General features: G+C 39.4%; 1 protein-coding gene across 4 annotated transcripts; it reads left to right on the top strand.

Annotated features, from left to right (window-relative positions):
- The first annotated feature begins 517 nt into the window (after positions 1 to 517).
- On the top strand, positions 518 to 17304 carry LOC110063295 (uncharacterized). 4 transcript variants are annotated; one of them, XM_089298340.1, is made up of 5 exons: positions 518 to 669; positions 1232 to 1345; positions 3239 to 3342; positions 8748 to 9220; positions 13657 to 17304. In XM_089298340.1, the coding sequence occupies exons 4-5, from the start codon at positions 8976 to 8978 to the stop codon at positions 16955 to 16957; spliced, it is 3546 nt and encodes a 1181-aa protein (XP_089154466.1). In that variant the 5' UTR covers positions 518 to 669; positions 1232 to 1345; positions 3239 to 3342; positions 8748 to 8975; the 3' UTR covers positions 16958 to 17304. The 4 variants fall into 4 exon arrangements, with proteins under 4 accessions (XP_089154466.1, XP_089154467.1, XP_020625934.1 ...); XM_089298341.1 differs by lacking the exon at positions 3239 to 3342; XM_020770275.2 differs by lacking the exons at positions 518 to 669; positions 1232 to 1345; positions 3239 to 3342 and adding an exon at positions 8433 to 8552.
- The last annotated feature ends 229 nt before the right edge of the window (positions 17305 to 17533 follow it).

Genomic DNA, 17533 nt, shown 5'->3' with positions numbered 1-17533 from the left:
TGCATTCGAAAATAACAGTGTTAAATACTTCTTTTCAGTAGCTACAAATGCTTTTTGTCGCCAAACGTTTTTTAAAGCAGTAGGAAAGTTTGTAATAAATTTGTATCCTGCCTTCTATGTTTATTCTGTAGCAATTTTTTTGATATTCAAACATTATTCCATTTTAAAGTTTTACTAAAATATTTCACGTGACCCCCCCTTTTTCCCTTATTTTTTTGGGATGGCCCCCCCTCGAAAGCCATTTTTTTTCGCATGCCCCCCCCCCAAATCCCACCAGCCCCCCCTACCTTATAAAAAATGAACGGTCCCTTAGTACACGAGTCGAGTGAACAGTATAGTGCTGTGCTATCAGTTCCCGCCATTCCAGACCAGCGGTTGCGAGGCAAACTCTAATCCAGCCCTTGAGAGCTTTCTGTTATCTTGCAGCGGTCTTGGGCTGTTTATATAACTTACATCAGATAATTCTAAGCAAACCTCTTGTAACTCAATACTTTGCAAACAAAAGGTTTTGTTTTCTCAACAATAAATACGAAGCTTTTTACTAGCCCAAGTGATAATCCATTTCAGAGTCGCCCGCTTCGCCAAACGTTGCAGCCCGCCGGCGCCTTTGCCAGTTGGCTTTAAAAACAAAGAGAGTGAAAGGCAGTGGCAATAACTGGAGGAACGGAGGTAGGTGTTTAACGCTAGAACAATTATAGGTAGATCTAATGGACTGTGTCTTGTAATCGCGCCATAACAGAGGAAAAGAGGGCAATCGATAAACGGACTACAGGTTGGAGCTCACCTCGCCCGAAGCTCCTAACTTTGCTGGTCTTTGCTCGGCACTCCGTCTCGTGGATAACACTGAGTGGAAAGGCGAGTGTATCCAGAACATTAACCAAAATTTTACAACAGTTTTCGAATAATACCGTGCACCCTTCGAAGAACTTAAAAGGTTGCTTTCTAATAATTGTGATTTGTGTATGTCAGGAAGAAATTTGCTGAGATAAAGATCGAACCTGTCCTTTATCACGCCACGGATTGCTCAATCCTTCCCGGGCAATCCTTTTCTCAAATGCAAGTAATGTTTAGTTTCAGTTTTCGTTGAAACACTGAGTATTTTGTTACAAGCACCGATGAATGGTCGGTCAGCTACCAAGGTGATCAACTTAAACTCCGATTTCAAAGACGTGTTTTTATCGTGTCTGAGTCGATTTATTTTAATCTCATCCATGTTATTCTTATCCAACAGACTAAACACTCGACAAAAGGTGGGGAGAGGTCTTGAAGAAACAAAGCCTTTTCTTATTTTGCGGCTGCCAGGAGCTTTAATCATCAAGGCTCTTGCGGCTGTTTATTTATTGAGGTAAAATATTTTTTTCTTTTAACCTTTCATGATCGTCAAAATATCAGTCGCTGTTTCTTCAGATCTTTTCACTGTTTCTGACGCCATCTTATTTTTGGATTGGGGCAAACACGGCAAAAATTACAGTAAATGCGTGGGGAAAATGAAGAATTTAGTGTCTAACAACTCGCCGAAAATTTGAGTTCTGAAGTATTTGTGAATTAAAACTAAATTTTCTAGTCTAGGGAAAAATTTTTCTGATCAAATTTGAAGGAAATATACCCTCGCTAGAAAAGCCACAATTAAAGTTTTAACTTTTTTATACAGTTATCTGTAAAAATGAGTCGCATTTCGCGAGGAAATTTAGAGACATTTGTTTGAAAAGTTAAAAGTGCAATTCCTCACCTCACAGCAAATCTATGGTCTTCAAATTTAATAGTAAAAATCCTTCTTTAGCGTATCTGTTCCTTGTAACTCATAAATACCCAGAACGTCAATCACTTATTGAGCATCAAACTTTCCCATACATTTACTGCAACTTTTGATGCGTTTGCCTCCAAGCAAGATGGCGTCAGAAACCGTGAAAAGGTCTATTCTTGTCCAAGTCACAGTTTTCGGTCGCCCACCAGACCCACCAGAGAGTTATCTCTGCATTCCAAATCCTGTGAAACGAACCGCACGAAAAGACAGACATAACTGTGTACTGGTTGGCAGCATAACACTAACTGTGTTGGCAGGTTACCACGAAATTCTTTAAAAAAAGAAGTATAATTGTTTGTGACTATAATCTCCGGAAGTCCTCAACTATGGGTTAACACGCGAGACTAATTTGCTGCTAACTTGTCAGTAACACACAGTTAGCTCAGCATTAGCGCAACGAAAAAGAAATCTCATGGAATTCTAACTATAATCTTTTCGTGGGGAGTAATATTTTGATGTTCTATAAAGCCTGAGTTCTCTTCCCATTCCCGCCGCCAAGAAAGAACTTTGAGATCTCACGGTGCCTCTCACGGTGGCTTGCGAATTTTTTTGATGCGGAGATCCGTGAAGCGCGTCGAAGAGTCTATGAACTGAAAGTCTAGGTATGATGCTGAGTAAATTTCTTGAATAGAGAAAGTGAAAAAGTCTGCTTCTTTTGGATTCAGCGTTAGGTTAAGAATTTTTAAAAATGTTTTTGATCTATTTTGTGATGTTTCACAAAAAGGCCTTTGTCTCTAAAATTAAAAGTAACAGCAAACTTGAAATATCGTGACCAAGTTTCCGCCCTACGCTCCCTTAGTAGGTCTGTGTCACGCTATTCAAAATGGAGACTCTGCTGGCAACCTCGACAGGATGAGTCCGTCTTTGTTTTGAAGGCGAACATAGTGGCAATAATTGCCATGGTTTTTAATGTTAGATTCTTGAGAAAACTTCGATCTAGTGAAGGGATCAATCTCGAAGAATTTACAGACCTCTCTCAAGGGAAGAACCTTAACCACAAACCTTCCTCCCCATCTTTGATCCATTTGTACTTTTTTCGAATGACAAGCATGCTTGGTATGTCACGCTAACAAGATAAAAGGTAAAATTCACATCGGTTTTTTTATTTTTCATGACTCCTTGGAATACTTCAGGTGCCTGAAATTTACATTATCTAAAAAGCTACTAAGCTGATTAAAAATAGTTTTTTCCTTGTTATTGCAAAGAATTGCGAAGAAAAACTAACTGAAAAGGACGAATTGTCAACCTCTATTGTGTTCATACACTCAGTACAATCAGTGTTTCCCGAGGCACTGGATAATTTTATGTATAAGTGGCCATACTAATTACATTAGTGATTTCAACATATCGACGCGTCCAGGAGATGTCGTAATTAGTAACTGATGTAAATAGTTGATATGGAAAGCTTTTCTTAAATGCCCTTTTATGCTGCAGGCCAACACTCGACAAAGAATTTTTTACGGCACTTAAAGGCTGGCGATTAGAACTGCAGAGGGGTTTCCTAAGATACAAGCTGAGCCGATACTTTAAAAACAAAGGTAAAATTTAACATAGTTGGTGAGTTAGATTTACTGTGCTGGTCGCTAACTGAAAAGGGCAGTCGCCATCAAATTGGTGTTTACATTAACACGATATAAACATTCGGGTGTGAAACACGTCATATCAGAAGATACAAGTGTCTCAGACACGCACGTTTAAAATGAATCAGTAATGTTGTCTCATCTTCTTTTTTTGGCAAATTTGCAGGGCTATTTCAATCAACTTTAAGCCCGCTTAGTTACAACTTCTAAAGGCAAAAGTGTTTGCACCGTTTGTGAAATTCTCAGTTTTATCTATTTTATGAGACTCAAATGTCGATCCTTCCCATTGTTCATAGCCGCAAGCGAGGTCAGGCAGACTCAGAAATATTTTTAGGTGCTAGCTATGATCTTTATGTCTGTAGAAAGAAACGTTCGGAAACTGCTTAGCTTCAGCGCATAGATTTTCGCGCCTTGTTACAGCTTGACCTCAAGCCAAATTCTGACGAAAGCGGCTATTATCCTTTCCGTATTGGGTACAGTTTCACTATAACCGCATAAAAGGTGATCTCACGGACAAAAAAGGTGGATATACATGCTATCGAATCATCTCTCCGCCCGGCCTGCTTTCTTTTACTTTCTTTTTAGTCTCCGGATTTTTTGTTACCATGGTTACAGTCATACGACACACCAGTTGACTAGTCGCTACTACGTGTTCTCAACCAGAGTTCACTGGTTTTCAAAGTTCTTTTATTTGACCTTCATACAGCTGAAGATGATAACACTTCAGTTAGCCTACAACAGAAGAGCAAAGTTAATTTTTATAATTATTCGTTTTATTGAAGTCGCCAGTTGTGTCCTCAGGGTCTGAAAACCTTCCATTGTTTGCCAAACAATTCCGTCTTCTTTGAGAGCTCTATGTCCATGAGGATCTTGATGGCACTCGAAAACTATTAAAAGGCCACTAATAAGAAAAGAAGATTATTTCTTTCCTCACTATTCTGGTCACAAGTATATCTGATTTACTTGTGCAGCTCGAACAACCATACAGCTGAGTTTGCAACGTTCTTCGTTTGAACTAGTGCACAGTCCAGAACTTTTAGTTTGACTTCTTTTTACTCAGTGTGTATACATCACAAACTATCACCGCAGTTTTTAGGAGAAATTCCCTACTATGATATCAGGTTGCACAAGAAGATGTAAGAGCCCTCTTTTCAGTATCACGAAATCAGAAAAAACATCTAACTACTAAGCAATCGTTCGCGGCGACTGACAGTATGGTTCGAGAATTGCTACATCTCTAACGAAAACAACGTTCCTCAGTCACTTTTCGATCACATTACAAAAGTCCGAACGGCAAAGCCGAGCCGCCCCTGCCCTTGGCCAGGCGCTTGGCCCTAGTTCCTCGAGACCAGCTGACCACAGGAAAATCATTAGTAAAAGATGAGGGATTTAATTGTCTATAAGTGATCTTGAAGACACTCTGTCGCCCATGCTTTTTTAATAATTGTCACGAAGTGCTGCACATAACCTGTGTTACGTGTTCAAGATGAAAGATTAAGGTTCTTTCTGCGACCTATTGCCTTTACCAAGAAGTAAAGCATATGAACAGGTAAGTCCATGAGTTTGGACATGAATTCTGATGTACGGGACCGAAACAGGTGTCTTTGATGTCAATTTTCCCTGATCTTTTGTTTTACTGGCCTCACACTATAGCTCGCATGGATTTAGCCTTCGCACGTTCTGTAGTTTCTTTGTTCGCAGGATTAACTCTTTATTGTTGTTCCGGATTAAGAACGATTTTAATTGCCTTTGAAAGGGAACGACAAAGGGCGGTTTACGTGCTGCAAATCTTGGTTTTATCACTTCAACGTAACGGCAGTTCAAGATGGCTTATTGATGGTTTCAAACTGTGTTTGTAATGGCTATTCTATATGGGTTTCAAAATCACCTCGATTCAGTCCTGTAGGCAAACTACAAGATTTTACAGTTTGTCAGAAATTCCATGTGACTCTTGAAAATAAAAAAGATTCTGCCGCTTTAGTTTCCATTGTCATAGGTGTATGAGTGAGTATACATGTGTTTTTAATATTTTTACGGATTACTAGACTCGCTCAAATGGTATATTACTTCTAGTTACCCTTCATCCTTCAATTTTTTTGCAGTCTTTAGTTTCCTTTGTCCATTAAATGCGGATTACTAAAAGTCGAAGAAACTGTTGTTTAATTACTTTCAAGCTTAAATCGGAAAGAAAACTTTTATAAAAAAATCGCATTTCATGTCCTATACTGAGCTGAGTGAAAATTCATGTTGTATTCAGAGCAATTTTAGTGAGATTCAATGGTTATCAGCCTGTTTAACACTGTCCGGTACTCAGGAAGAGTCAAAATTTCCAGCCTGAAACACTGACGTTTTCCTCGCATAACTTAGCATTTGTATTCATAGCGTCTTGTCTAAGCCGTCTGCCCAAGAGGCGTTATTCATTACACGAAGATAAATAACAAATCCTGAACTATCTTGCAGTTCTTCAAATATTTTTGTTCACTCGCCAAACATTTACCGCAAGTTTATCGCGAAATGTTTCATTAAGCACGCGAGGGCCGACTTCTCACACCATGGGGCATGATTCATCGAATTAGCTTCTTTGGTGTCGATGCACTTCTTTTTGAAAGTTTTCTTCAGAGCCTTGACACCCCGACCAAGATTTGAAAATTAATGCTTGCTGATTTATAGCCAGAAGCGAAAGAAAGCTACGAAAAAGTCCTTCAATGCTCCAGGTAGCTTGATATTATGCGAAGCTTTAGATACTATTATTATTTACGGACAATTAAACTAAGCTGATAAACAATCTACTACAGGGAAATAAGTTTAAAGTTATATCCAAACAGCAAGGAAAGGCTTTTAAATTTATATGTTTCCATGCGGGAGGTCGCTTGACCACAAAGAACTGAGTACTTTTAGTATATATTTTCCTCTTTTATTTCGTTTCTTGTTTTACCTCCATAGAGGGTGTCTGATTATTAGATAGGTGGCTTCATTGTGTAGTAAACTTCTAGAAAGACCCTGGGCAATGCGGATAAAAAAAAAAAAGAGACTGCGGTGTCGACCGTGTGGTGGATATGAAGAGATATTGATCAAAGTTCCGAGTGATTTTTTTCAGTTAAAATCATGATCTTTGATGGAGTTTTGCGAACAATGGAACTGTATATTCTGAAGCTACTCAAACGCAAGATAAACAAAAAACAATATTGATAGAATTCCATATTACTATTAGCTGTCGTGATGTGTATTTAAAATGAAATAAATTACAAAGTTAGGTGGCTGTTTTATGAGATTTCTGTTTGCATTTCTACATAACCGGAGTTGGACAGGTCTTCGACAACTTTTCATGCCCACAAAAGAAAAAAGAAAGCATTCGGTTCATCAGAACTGGCCCTTATATTCAGTGATCCTACTACAACACACGTTTGTACTTTTCTAGTTATTCTTGGCTTTCCATTAAATGGAAACTCCGTCAGACCTAAAAGCAAGAATGTTTTTAAACGTATTTCATTCTCATTCTCATAGTAGAGAATCCTCTTAGAAAACTAGTTAGTGCGATGCTATTAATTCAACTTTTAGAACCAAAGTAGAGGTTGCATGTTTACGTTAGTTGGAAAACCAGAACTTCAGCTTCTTTTATTGTTATACTAGCTAACAATGGTCTCTTTACACGGAAAGCACTCGACCGTTTAATCGTCGCGAGTATAATACGATAACGCCGCGGCACGTGGCAGAAACACTAGAAAACACAATAATTTTGGACGTAATCCCCTTTTATAAGTATTGTCTCTTGTCTTGCTTGATTGCTAACTCGCAGACCACATACCAGCCTATTTCGCAAGTTTCTTGTACCACGTGGTGGTCGATAAATTTTTAATGCCGGGACAGTTTGCGGCCAAACTAACATGGAGCCCAATTCATCTGGTCTCCATTACTTTACGTCCAATTTATTAGCAGTTAATCGCTATCCGGGAGCGGAATGCGATTTCATGACAGTTCCACCGAAAGGTAAATTTTCCATTGAGACGAGCATAAATCGAATAACGAATGGAAGACAATTAAGTCCAAGTCGTTATTGAATAATGTTATTACGCTGACAGAAATGGGTTATTAACCTATTGTTTCAAAATACCCTAAGCACGATTTAATTGGCAGTCCATGAATCGCTTGGGCAAATAAATGTAGTTTCTTAATTACTAAGAGTAGATGAAACAAGAATGTCAAAATATTGAACGCAGATCTGTCACCTGTCCGTAGAAATGTGAATTTGTTTTACATTACCTGGTCGCAACGCAGTGGGTTATATTATAACTAGGCAAACGTTGCCCCAAAACTAATATCGTAGGCGAGATTCATTCGAAGAACAAACGAGGGAATTCCGAAATCGCCTCGTGATCGCCAAGTTAATCCGCGACTTTCTTGATCAAAACTGCGTTTTCCATTTGTGCAGCAATTACTTATCGCAAGAAGAGGACTTTTCTCTGCGCCAACAATTTCTTTCATCTATCGCCCAAAAACGAGACAGAAACAGGAATCATTTTAATTAATCGCGGAGGGGAAACCGAGAAAGATCTCCTTGCTTTCGTAAATTTTTCGAAACGTAGGAACAATGGCGAAAGCTGGTCTCTTTTCTCGATCTCTTTATGTTCAACGAAAGGTCCCTGTTTGATTCGCTTTGTTCCCCTGTTCTAAGGCGATGTTGCCATCAACAGATACTCTCTAAGTCTACTAACCATGAATCGATTCCCCTCCATATACCCTAAAAAATTAATAAGAAACACTACAGTCTGGACAATTAGCAAAATCAAGAGCGGAAAAAGTGTTCCAACTGGCTCGCTTCTCGTTGTTTAACGACTTGTTTCAATATTTTCCTGTGCTGTCATAGCCCAGATATTAGGTCGCCTTGTCAAGGATTGTGAACGGATACGCAAGTATCAAAAAACACACACTTGTTTCGAATGTGACAATTACTGGGTATTCTAGTCCAATTAGCATCGAGGATGCCCACAATTCTTGTCCTTCTGGTCAATTGATTTAGTAATTATTCATACGTAAAACGTCAGCTTTGGAGAAAGTTGGATAAAATTTCCGAAAGCGGACTACCAAACGATGAATCTATTTTTGTATCGGGTGCGATGCATTCTTCTACAGTGGTAAACTCTTCGTATCGGCCTGGTCAGGCGAACACGGTAATTGTCAACAGGCTGTCCTCATTGCCTGAGCTTTTTGCATAGATCAATAAACCGGGCTAACTGGGATAATTAATTTTGAAAGGGACAAATGGAATGAGTGTTCCTCTCTTTGTAACTGGGTGAGATTAAACGTACAATATGCTTTGTTATAACTGCGCTGTATAATTTCTTTTTATTTTTATTTTTTCTCAGCCCGGGGACATGCTGGCTCGGGCGTAGCGATCAAAGGACTCTCATTATCTCGCAAACATTGTTTAGCGATAGAAGGAAAGGCTGCTAGATGGTATAAATAAGGATGCCAGCTCGGGAGGCAGTGAGGTCAGTCGAGGCGGTTTAGACACAACCTGAGCAGCTGCTGTTCATGTTGATGTGTAGAGCAGAAAGGAATTGGGTCGCACGTTCACAAGGCACCCACGCAAAATGTTTACAGTCGCATCATTCGGTTTGTTATTTCTGGCGCTGATTGCTTCGTATGTATACGGTGAATCAAACACAACCTTCGATGGGTCCACCTACGTCACTTACTCGTACAGCGGAGAGCCGCGAACGTTTCCAGACGACATCGTTGTTTTGTTTAAAACGATCAAACCTTCTGGAGTGCTCTTCCACGCGACCAGTAGCGGAGGCGACTTCATAACACTTGAGCTCCTGCGTGGAAAGATCAGGTACGTAAGCCTGTTAGGTTCAGTTGTTTCTTCTTATCTCAGTTTACATCTTCGCCTGTTCTCTCTGTGAAGTGGGATGTTGATTATTATTCTTTCTTATTTTAAAAGCAAGGGTAAAATTTGCCAACTGTCTTTGGAAACTGTTCAATGGGGGATCATGACTTACGTCTGTCACGGGCGCACAAGTGTTTTTATTGAACGGCGCCTGTTTTAAGAAAGAAGCAGACTAGCCGCATAAGCCTCTCCTTTATCTTTTTATAGGCAAGAGGCTCCATTTTATGCAGGTTATAATTATTGGTAATATTTGGTCGAATTTGTGCAAGCTCACGCTGAGAAATTGTAAAAAGAAAATGAAATTATTCTGATAAAAAAGGATAAAATATTTAGCTAAAAATTTTAATAACTCCGCCTTATCGGAGATCAGAAGACTATCACTGAAAGAACTCGCGCACACATACGTGGTAAATCAATTTTTCCCCTTTATGCCTATTCAGTAGGGTTTGCACAGAAAAATCGCGATTGTTAGAGAACCCGGCATGATCATTCTCTGTTTGTTGGGAGCTCTGACCCTTTAAATTCAATTTATAAAAGTTCGGTTTCCAAAAAACTTTATTTAGAAGCCTGCGTACTCGGCTGATGAAGAGTTTTACGGTTTGCCGGAAGGAGATCCGATTTCATTACTTTTGATTATTTTGTCGTGGAATCGAATTTCATTTGATGTTTAAGCTTTCCGTTTACTTTATTTACGTCAGTTTGTAAGCTGTAAAATCAAAAACGTCTCACTAGTAAGTCTTGATAATTTGTTTTTTGTGGCTTTTCCGTAAGTGCTCCCCTCTGCGAGTTGCCCTCCGTATATCCAGAATTTCTTCAACCGTTACTTTCTTCGATGGAGTTCTTTTTCAAAACCTACATATTTGGCCCATATTTACGAAATCGCTACAGTCGCCGTTTCAACATTGTGACAAAAATTGTTTCACCATGAGGCTAATTACTGAAAAAGATGAATTGTATGCACTCGAAGAAATCTACCTTTCGTTGCACCTGCACCAAGTTCGGAGTGCGCAGGCGCAGTGCAGTTAGGACATCATGAAATATTTATATGGACCGTCCTGTGCGCTAAGCGTAAGTCAGAGAGCAATGGACGTTTACGATCAGAGATAAACATGTCATAAAAGTCTGCTTTAAAAAGAAATAGTGCTAATCGCTCTTCGCAATGCATAAATTATGACAGACTGTCTCGCAAGTACGTTAAATTTGAATAAATGAGATGTTATCGAGGATTTCATTCATTTCTATTATACAACAATTAAGTCTACTGATCTACAAACGTTTCGTAATGTTTAGATGTAAATTAAACTGAAACATGAAAGCAATTTTGTGTTAAGTTACCGGCCCGACAAAATGACGTCTTTTTCTCGGTTTGTTTGACTGGATATATCGTAGTGTATTGTTTACAAGTGTGTTTTTCGTCTTTGGTTAAAAGTGTAGATCCATGAAATGAAAGTGCAAGTGTTAGGTTTCATTTATTGGCTCGCGATTCAGTATGCGGTTTACGAATAGTATTTATATTAATACTTTTCATCACTGGCGTACGTGACCCACTGCACAAGGTTTTAACTGCTGCAAAAGTTTACCGATAAATTTTCAAAAAAGAACGAATAAAGGTAACTTTTCTCCAGCCTGTTCAAGTAATCCGGCTGTAGTTTAGGAAGCCACTAATACGCACTTTGTCGAAACTGATTTTGTCATAAGAATGTTTCCAATCGGCTTTATTATTCGGTTAATGATGTTTGATTTGATTGAAGCATACAAATGCATTATTCATGTTGAAAGAAATACGCAAATCTCAGTCATCTCGGCAATTAAACCTAGGTTCTCCTGGCTGACTTACTAGTCTAAAATATTCGGCTCCAGCGTACTCGAAGCGGAATGGCAAACCGAATGATCAAAAATAGAATATCTTGTCTTTTACATCAAATCACTGTCACAAAATTTTTTTTCAGTTTTGGTAACCCCTATTCCTTTTTTCTATCCATTTATACACTGCTTAGTCCGACAGTACATAACTGTGAATGCACGGTTGCTACATGTCTCAGTCATGCCAACGGATATAGCATTAAATTGTCTTCGAATTGTTAAAATAAAGCTATCGAAGACTTGACTCCTAACGTACCCGCAGTTTAAATTTTGTTATGATTTTCATTACGGAACTGAGGGAAAATTTATCCTTCTTTAACAATCTTTTCACGGTATTTACACCTCCCAAACGAACTGGTACCTGATTGGTACCATTTTCTTTGTGGTTGTATGATATCTGGTTTTCGATCTGTGATAAATCTCAGTACCCCGGTGTCGTAAATTATTATTAATGTTACGATATATAAATCTGTAAATCGGAAAATCGCACCAGTTGCTATAAATTAAAAGGTAATTTTCGTCAGCACGTGTTTCATTTTCAAAGATGCATGCCTCATTATCACTAATCAATTTCTAATGCAGAGGAGGGGACGTTTCCGAATCAAAAATTTTTTTTAATATGCATGCATTTCCAGAAAAGATTGAAGCGATACCGCTAACCGGGTATTTCTTTATTCATGAGTTTCTACAATTGATAAGAATGTTTGTTCTGGTGATTGTTTATGAATAAATTCGGGAAGCTGAAATGTAAATAATTACTGAGCATGGAAAAACGGATAACACTGACCCCTCCCCCCAAATAATCTGATAAGCAAATTAACTTAGCTGTAGATTTTGCTGTTAAACTTGGAGGTGCTTTAACTTCGAAAAGTAAAAGCGGAAAATAATGATTTACCATGAAAACATGATTGATCATCGCAGTTATGCATATAACTTAAGCAGTTGTGCAATTTAAGCCTGAAAAAAAAAAAAAAAAAAAAAAAAAAAAAAAATGCAGGCCTGAACGGGATTCGAACCCATGACCTCTACGATACCGGTGCTGTACTCTACCTACTGAGCTATCAAGCCAACTGGGAGCTGGTCTCTTTGTGAGTTTGTGATATACCCGTAGATGGTGAAGAATACAAGTGAATATAAAAAGATCATATATTTGAAGTGCGGAGAAGATATGAAGACGTGATTGATCATCGCAGTTAGGCACACAACTTAAGCAGTCGTGAAATTAAAGCCTGCAAAAAATTACTATGTTAGTGTACTGAAGCTATAAAAATGGAATCATGATGAATTACACAAGCACAAGGCTGCGATAAAAAGTTTCTTCTTTTACAAATTTTTTGCTCGTGTCTTGAAAGAATCGCTTGGTGCCGTAAGAGCTTTTCGTGTTCGGTCAAGGTGCTTCGTCAAAATTTTGGTCAAAATTGTTTCACTGCTCGGCCAAAAGTGGAGCCAAGTCATGTGATAGTATCCCTTATTATCGTGTCCAAATTCTCAATTAGCTAATCGGACGCCGTGTCTGCTGTCCTGATGTCGTGCGATATCAAGTCACTGACTTGATATGGTTTCGATATCATGGTAACTTGGCCAAACTTGGATACGGTAAATATCTAATCGTACCTTTGTTTGGTACGCTTCGGCGGCATGTCTGACTCGTTTGGTCTCGCCATGGTTCGTATTTTGGAGAGAAGTAGGGTAAAAATTTCTGATTATAAACCTCATACTAGTACTGTAGGGTTTGCAGTGCAACATACGTATAAGAACGTCTGAATTTTGTATACCAATATATATATATATATATATCTCAATATGTCATGGATGTCTGCTGAGAAGTCAGTATCAAGTGTTTCTAATTTGAGTCAATAAGTGAATTATTGACCCTTACAAGCTCACCGAACATATATAAAACAAGTGTGAACTAATCATTTATTTATCATTATTGTTTAACTTAAGTTCAAAATAACATATTTAATTTTAATACTTCACTATATTGTTTCAATCGTTCTAAAAGAACACTTGTGTAAAGGCTAGTGGTTTCTTTTTTTCTTCTTGCATTAAGAATCTTTTCCAATTTTTAAGGCTGTAGCGACTCTTATATATATGGTGCTCATTTGGCAAAATTTCAGTTTAAAGGTTCTTAACCGCAGTTCTTATATGTGGGTATCACGGCAAACAACCGTTATGTGTCAAGAGGACTACTAATCTTAATACAGTTAGACAGATATTAGAACGGTTTTCATTAAAATGTCGAAACGTAATTGTTTTGCATTACTACGCCGCACAATTGGCCCAAAAATCTTTCGCCGCTTTCTCATTCAATCAGAAGTAAAACCAAAACGAATCGTGAGTCCCTCTCACCCGTTTTCCCGCGCTTTGCGTCAGCCACAAGTATTGGCTTCAAGTTTTGATTGGCTCACTGTATTGTCTGTGTCCTTTGTCATCAGCTAGAGTGATCACTTTGGTTTTGGTTTTACGAAACTCAATTGAAAACCGCTCTAATCTTTTAACATCTTTCATCCGTCTAGATTTTCGATGCTTGTGAGGGGTGTGGCCAATCTGTTTAGCAAAAGCTTCTTTGGAAAATCGGATCTGGCGGATAATGAGTGGCATCAAACTCAAATAAAAAGAGGAAGCAGTACCACACTAATCTTTTACATTGACATCTTGAAGTATCCGATTAACGTTCCCGGATTTTATTCCAAGCGTTACGCACATCAGATGTTTTATCTAGGCGGTGTTGACAATAGCTATGCGCAGTCAAGACATCCTCGTTTCAGGACAAATCCCTTTCTCAGATTTGAAGGTTGCCTTGACGACAACTTCGTAAAGGTTAACGGTCTAAAGCTTCTTTATTTGGCCAGAAGAGGAAATGCAACTGTACATGGGAAAAAGATTTCTAGCTGTAACGCTACCCCTGGAGGGTACAGTCCAATTACCTTTCCAAAACCTGAGTCCTTTATAAAAATTAATGCTGATAACAAGAACACTGCCAAGTACAGCTTCAAATTCCGCACATACAACTCTAACGGAATTTTGTTAATTCAAAGAATAACAAAAAGTAACGGCGCTGAAATTTTCATTTCACTGGATTCTGGCAAGATCAAAGTGGAAGTGAGTTTTGCGAGTAAATCAACTCCTGTGACACTGATCGGTGGGTCGGCCCTTGACGACGGAATGTGGCATCATGTTGCTGTTAATATCAGTATACAAAATGTCAGGCTTGAAGTGGACTCTGAATTGCTTTCCCAAAGCCAACGTTCCCTGGGCACGTTTCTCAGCAGTTCCGAGGTCTTTATTGGAGCAAGTGACAAAGGTAGGCCTGGTTTTATAGGATGTATTCGCGACCTTATCGTACAGGGACAAAAAATCAACTTTACAACTGTTACATACAAATCTCAGGTTAAGATATCCGAGTGCAGCCTTCACGACCTCTGTGTACCTAACCCGTGTCAAAACGGCGGCAGATGCTCACAGCGTTATAACCAAACCTCTTGCCACTGCTCGGAGACTGATTTCGAGGGTGAAAAATGCGAGAAGCCTTCGTTTTTCATGCAGACATGCGCTGATTGGTGGGCAGCTGGTAAAACAAGTAACGGATATTACAAGGTAAACCCGCGCAGTTCGGACACTTTTTTAGTTTACTGCAACATGACCAACGTAGATGGACCTTCCACCGTTATTTTTCACGCTCAAGACAGAAAACCCATCATTGCTGCTCAAAACAAGGTCGACGACAAATCTTATCGCCACGAAATTTCCTATGAGAACTCCAACGAGCAGAACATCAAAGATCTCATAGCAACAAGCACGCACTGTAGACAATATCTTGAATACAACTGCTACAACTCAGTCCTTTTTGATTCACCCAACTCATTCAATCTTGAGTCGGGTCGCGGAGCACGCTGGGTGTCACGTGACGGAAAGACACAGGATTACTGGTCAGGTGCCTCGCGTGGCAGTATGAAATGCGCATGCGGGATGAACGGAACATGCGTAGACAGTTCCAAGGTGTGTAATTGTGATACCGTTAACAATACCTGGCACGTGGATGGTGGATATTTGACGGACTCAAGAAGTCTGCCCGTGAAAACATTGCTATTTAGCGTTGATGGAACTAGCGTTAGATCTAATTATGTCCTCGGCAGTCTTGAATGTTATGGCTCAGACACTAAAAGAACCTCAACAACTAACTTTCCAGTGACCGAAACGTCACCAAAGTCTCCAAGCACTAAATCCACTATAACGACAAGTGGGAAACAAACCGGTAAAAAACAAGACGGGACATTAACTTCTACTCACCCTAGTGGAAATGGTAAGCCTACCACAAAGATTTCCAGTTCTTCAGAAACACGCACCCAAGCCACAGTCACACCAACGAACAACTCAGACCCGCCAGGCATTGTAGTCATCGAATCACCACGAAAATATATCACCATACGTGAAAACGCCAATCAAGAACTTGTGCTAATCATACTGAGTGTCATACTAGCCGTCTTCATCATTGCAATCGTCGTTCTTCTTATAAAACAGAACTTATTTTTTCCTTGCAAGTGCTTACAAGCGCCTTTGTATCACGATGTGCGCCATATGGACACCATTGAGTTGGGTCCACCGAGCCCAATGTACGGGGAGACTGAACCCGAGCCGATTCTTCAGTTCGAGGCTAGTCCTTACCCAGCTAGGAATTTCGATATTGGAATGCACGACTGTCATATTTCGTCATCGCCAGAGCTCTACAGTGATGCCGAGACCGACAGGCTTGATATTAGCATTGGTAGCTCTTCGTTGAACTCAGAAAATGCTGAAATGGATAAAGACGTCCCTGAGAAAACAATTGAATACGAAGACCTTGACCTTGGCCTCATCGATGTAGTCACCAGCTTTCCCGCGCCAAAACAGCTCAGCACAGAGCAGCAGATTAGGAAACTGAAAGAAGTTATCTTTGACGTCCTGTCCGCCTCCGGTGACGTCAGAGCTAATTATAACGACAAGAATGAAAGCCATGTAGGTGCTATCAATCAAGATAGAAATCCACGCAACACCACGCAAAGCGAATCAGCCGTAAAGGTTGACCAATCATCACAGCTAGCAGCAAATGGACAATTTGTAGATTCGGACAACGATTCTACCGCTACAATTTCAGAATTAGACTCAGATCACGAACCCTTCGACGTAGATCAGTGTACAAAAAATAACTGCTGCGCTGAAGAGGAGGATACGGAAACTGAGGCGTGCGATGAATCGTCTAAAGAAAGTACTCTCAAGACATGGGAAACTGCAGGAAACAAAGAAATCAACCGCGGCAACTGGCGCTCGTCTGATCCTCATGATAATTATCTTTCTTTAGATGTAAATCACCTGGAACATGATACTCTCCAAAGGCAGCCATTCAGTGGAGTGAATTTGAATGGCCACAGTTACAATGAACAAAATTCGTGTGACAAAGATTCAAGGTCTCCACGGAAGGAGAAACAACTTCCCGCTAACTGCGATGGAAGAAATCGTGAACTGAGGCCACTAAAGGAAGACAAACGCAAGCACAGCTCGCCGCGTGCACGCTTATTTTCCCGCCAAAAAAGCGAAGAGGAGGCGCTGCTGTCCTCGACGCAAGCCGGTGGACTGGAGAGAGCCAGTCGCTTTTCAGATAGCGATCAAAGTCATTATAGCGGCATTTCAAATGCATCCTGCCGGCAAGGACATCAGCAACAGTCTGCTTCAGCTAGCAAAAACCAGTCTGAAAATCAATTTAAAGATCGCAATAACGTCAGTGTTAAGGTCATTCCACTGAAGCAATCGCATTCGCAGAAATATGAAACTGAACTTTAGCTTTTATAACATTGCTACATTGCTGAAAATTCTATAGTCTATAAATGTATTGAATTTTTACAACAACTCAGTGGAATACATTGTATACTAGACCAGACTTTTTGCGATTAACATCAAAAGATTTTCAAAAAAGGATGTATATAAATCTATTAAACTGGTAAGATTATAATAAAATAAATTTTAATAAAGTAGTCTATATACAGAAGCTTGTTTATTTACAATCATAAACTAAAAGGTCATTGGTATTGTAAAATTTAGACGTAAAAGTACTCGAGAAATCGTTTGTTAAAAAAGTTTTATAAAGTAAAGTTTCGTTTAAAGTGAAATAAATACTTAAATGTGAATAACCCTTGCGTGGCATTCAAGATCCCTGACATGATCCCGACTTTTCGAATCTCTAAGGGAAAGTTCGAGTACGAGTCGGCTAGTTCGAGAAATCGAACGAGGGTAAAATTATAGTGTTCAGCTGAGGGGGAGAGAAACGAAGTTTGTTGGAGTTTTAGAAGAAACAAAACACAAACCGCGGTGATAAACATGGAACCAAAACGCACGTTAAACAAAGTTAATTTCCTTGAC

This window comes from Orbicella faveolata, unplaced genomic scaffold (genome assembly GCF_042242905.1).
Source record: "Orbicella faveolata isolate gen_17 unplaced genomic scaffold, um_ofav_v1 contig_3, whole genome shotgun sequence".
Taxonomy (NCBI): domain Eukaryota; kingdom Metazoa; phylum Cnidaria; class Anthozoa; order Scleractinia; family Merulinidae; genus Orbicella; species Orbicella faveolata.
The sequence above is the reverse complement of the archived record's forward strand: the minus strand, read 5'-3'. Positions and strand labels throughout refer to the sequence as shown.

Excerpts from the sequence above, each read along its gene's own strand:
- LOC110063295 (XM_089298341.1), top strand. The coding sequence starts at position 8,976 with ATGTTTACAGTCGCATCATTCGGTTTGTTATTTCTGGCGCTGATTGCT. Across the intron at positions 9,221-13,656 it reads CTCCTGCGTGGAAAGATCAG|ATTTTCGATGCTTGTGAGGG; the intron begins GTACGTAAGCCT and ends TCATCCGTCTAG.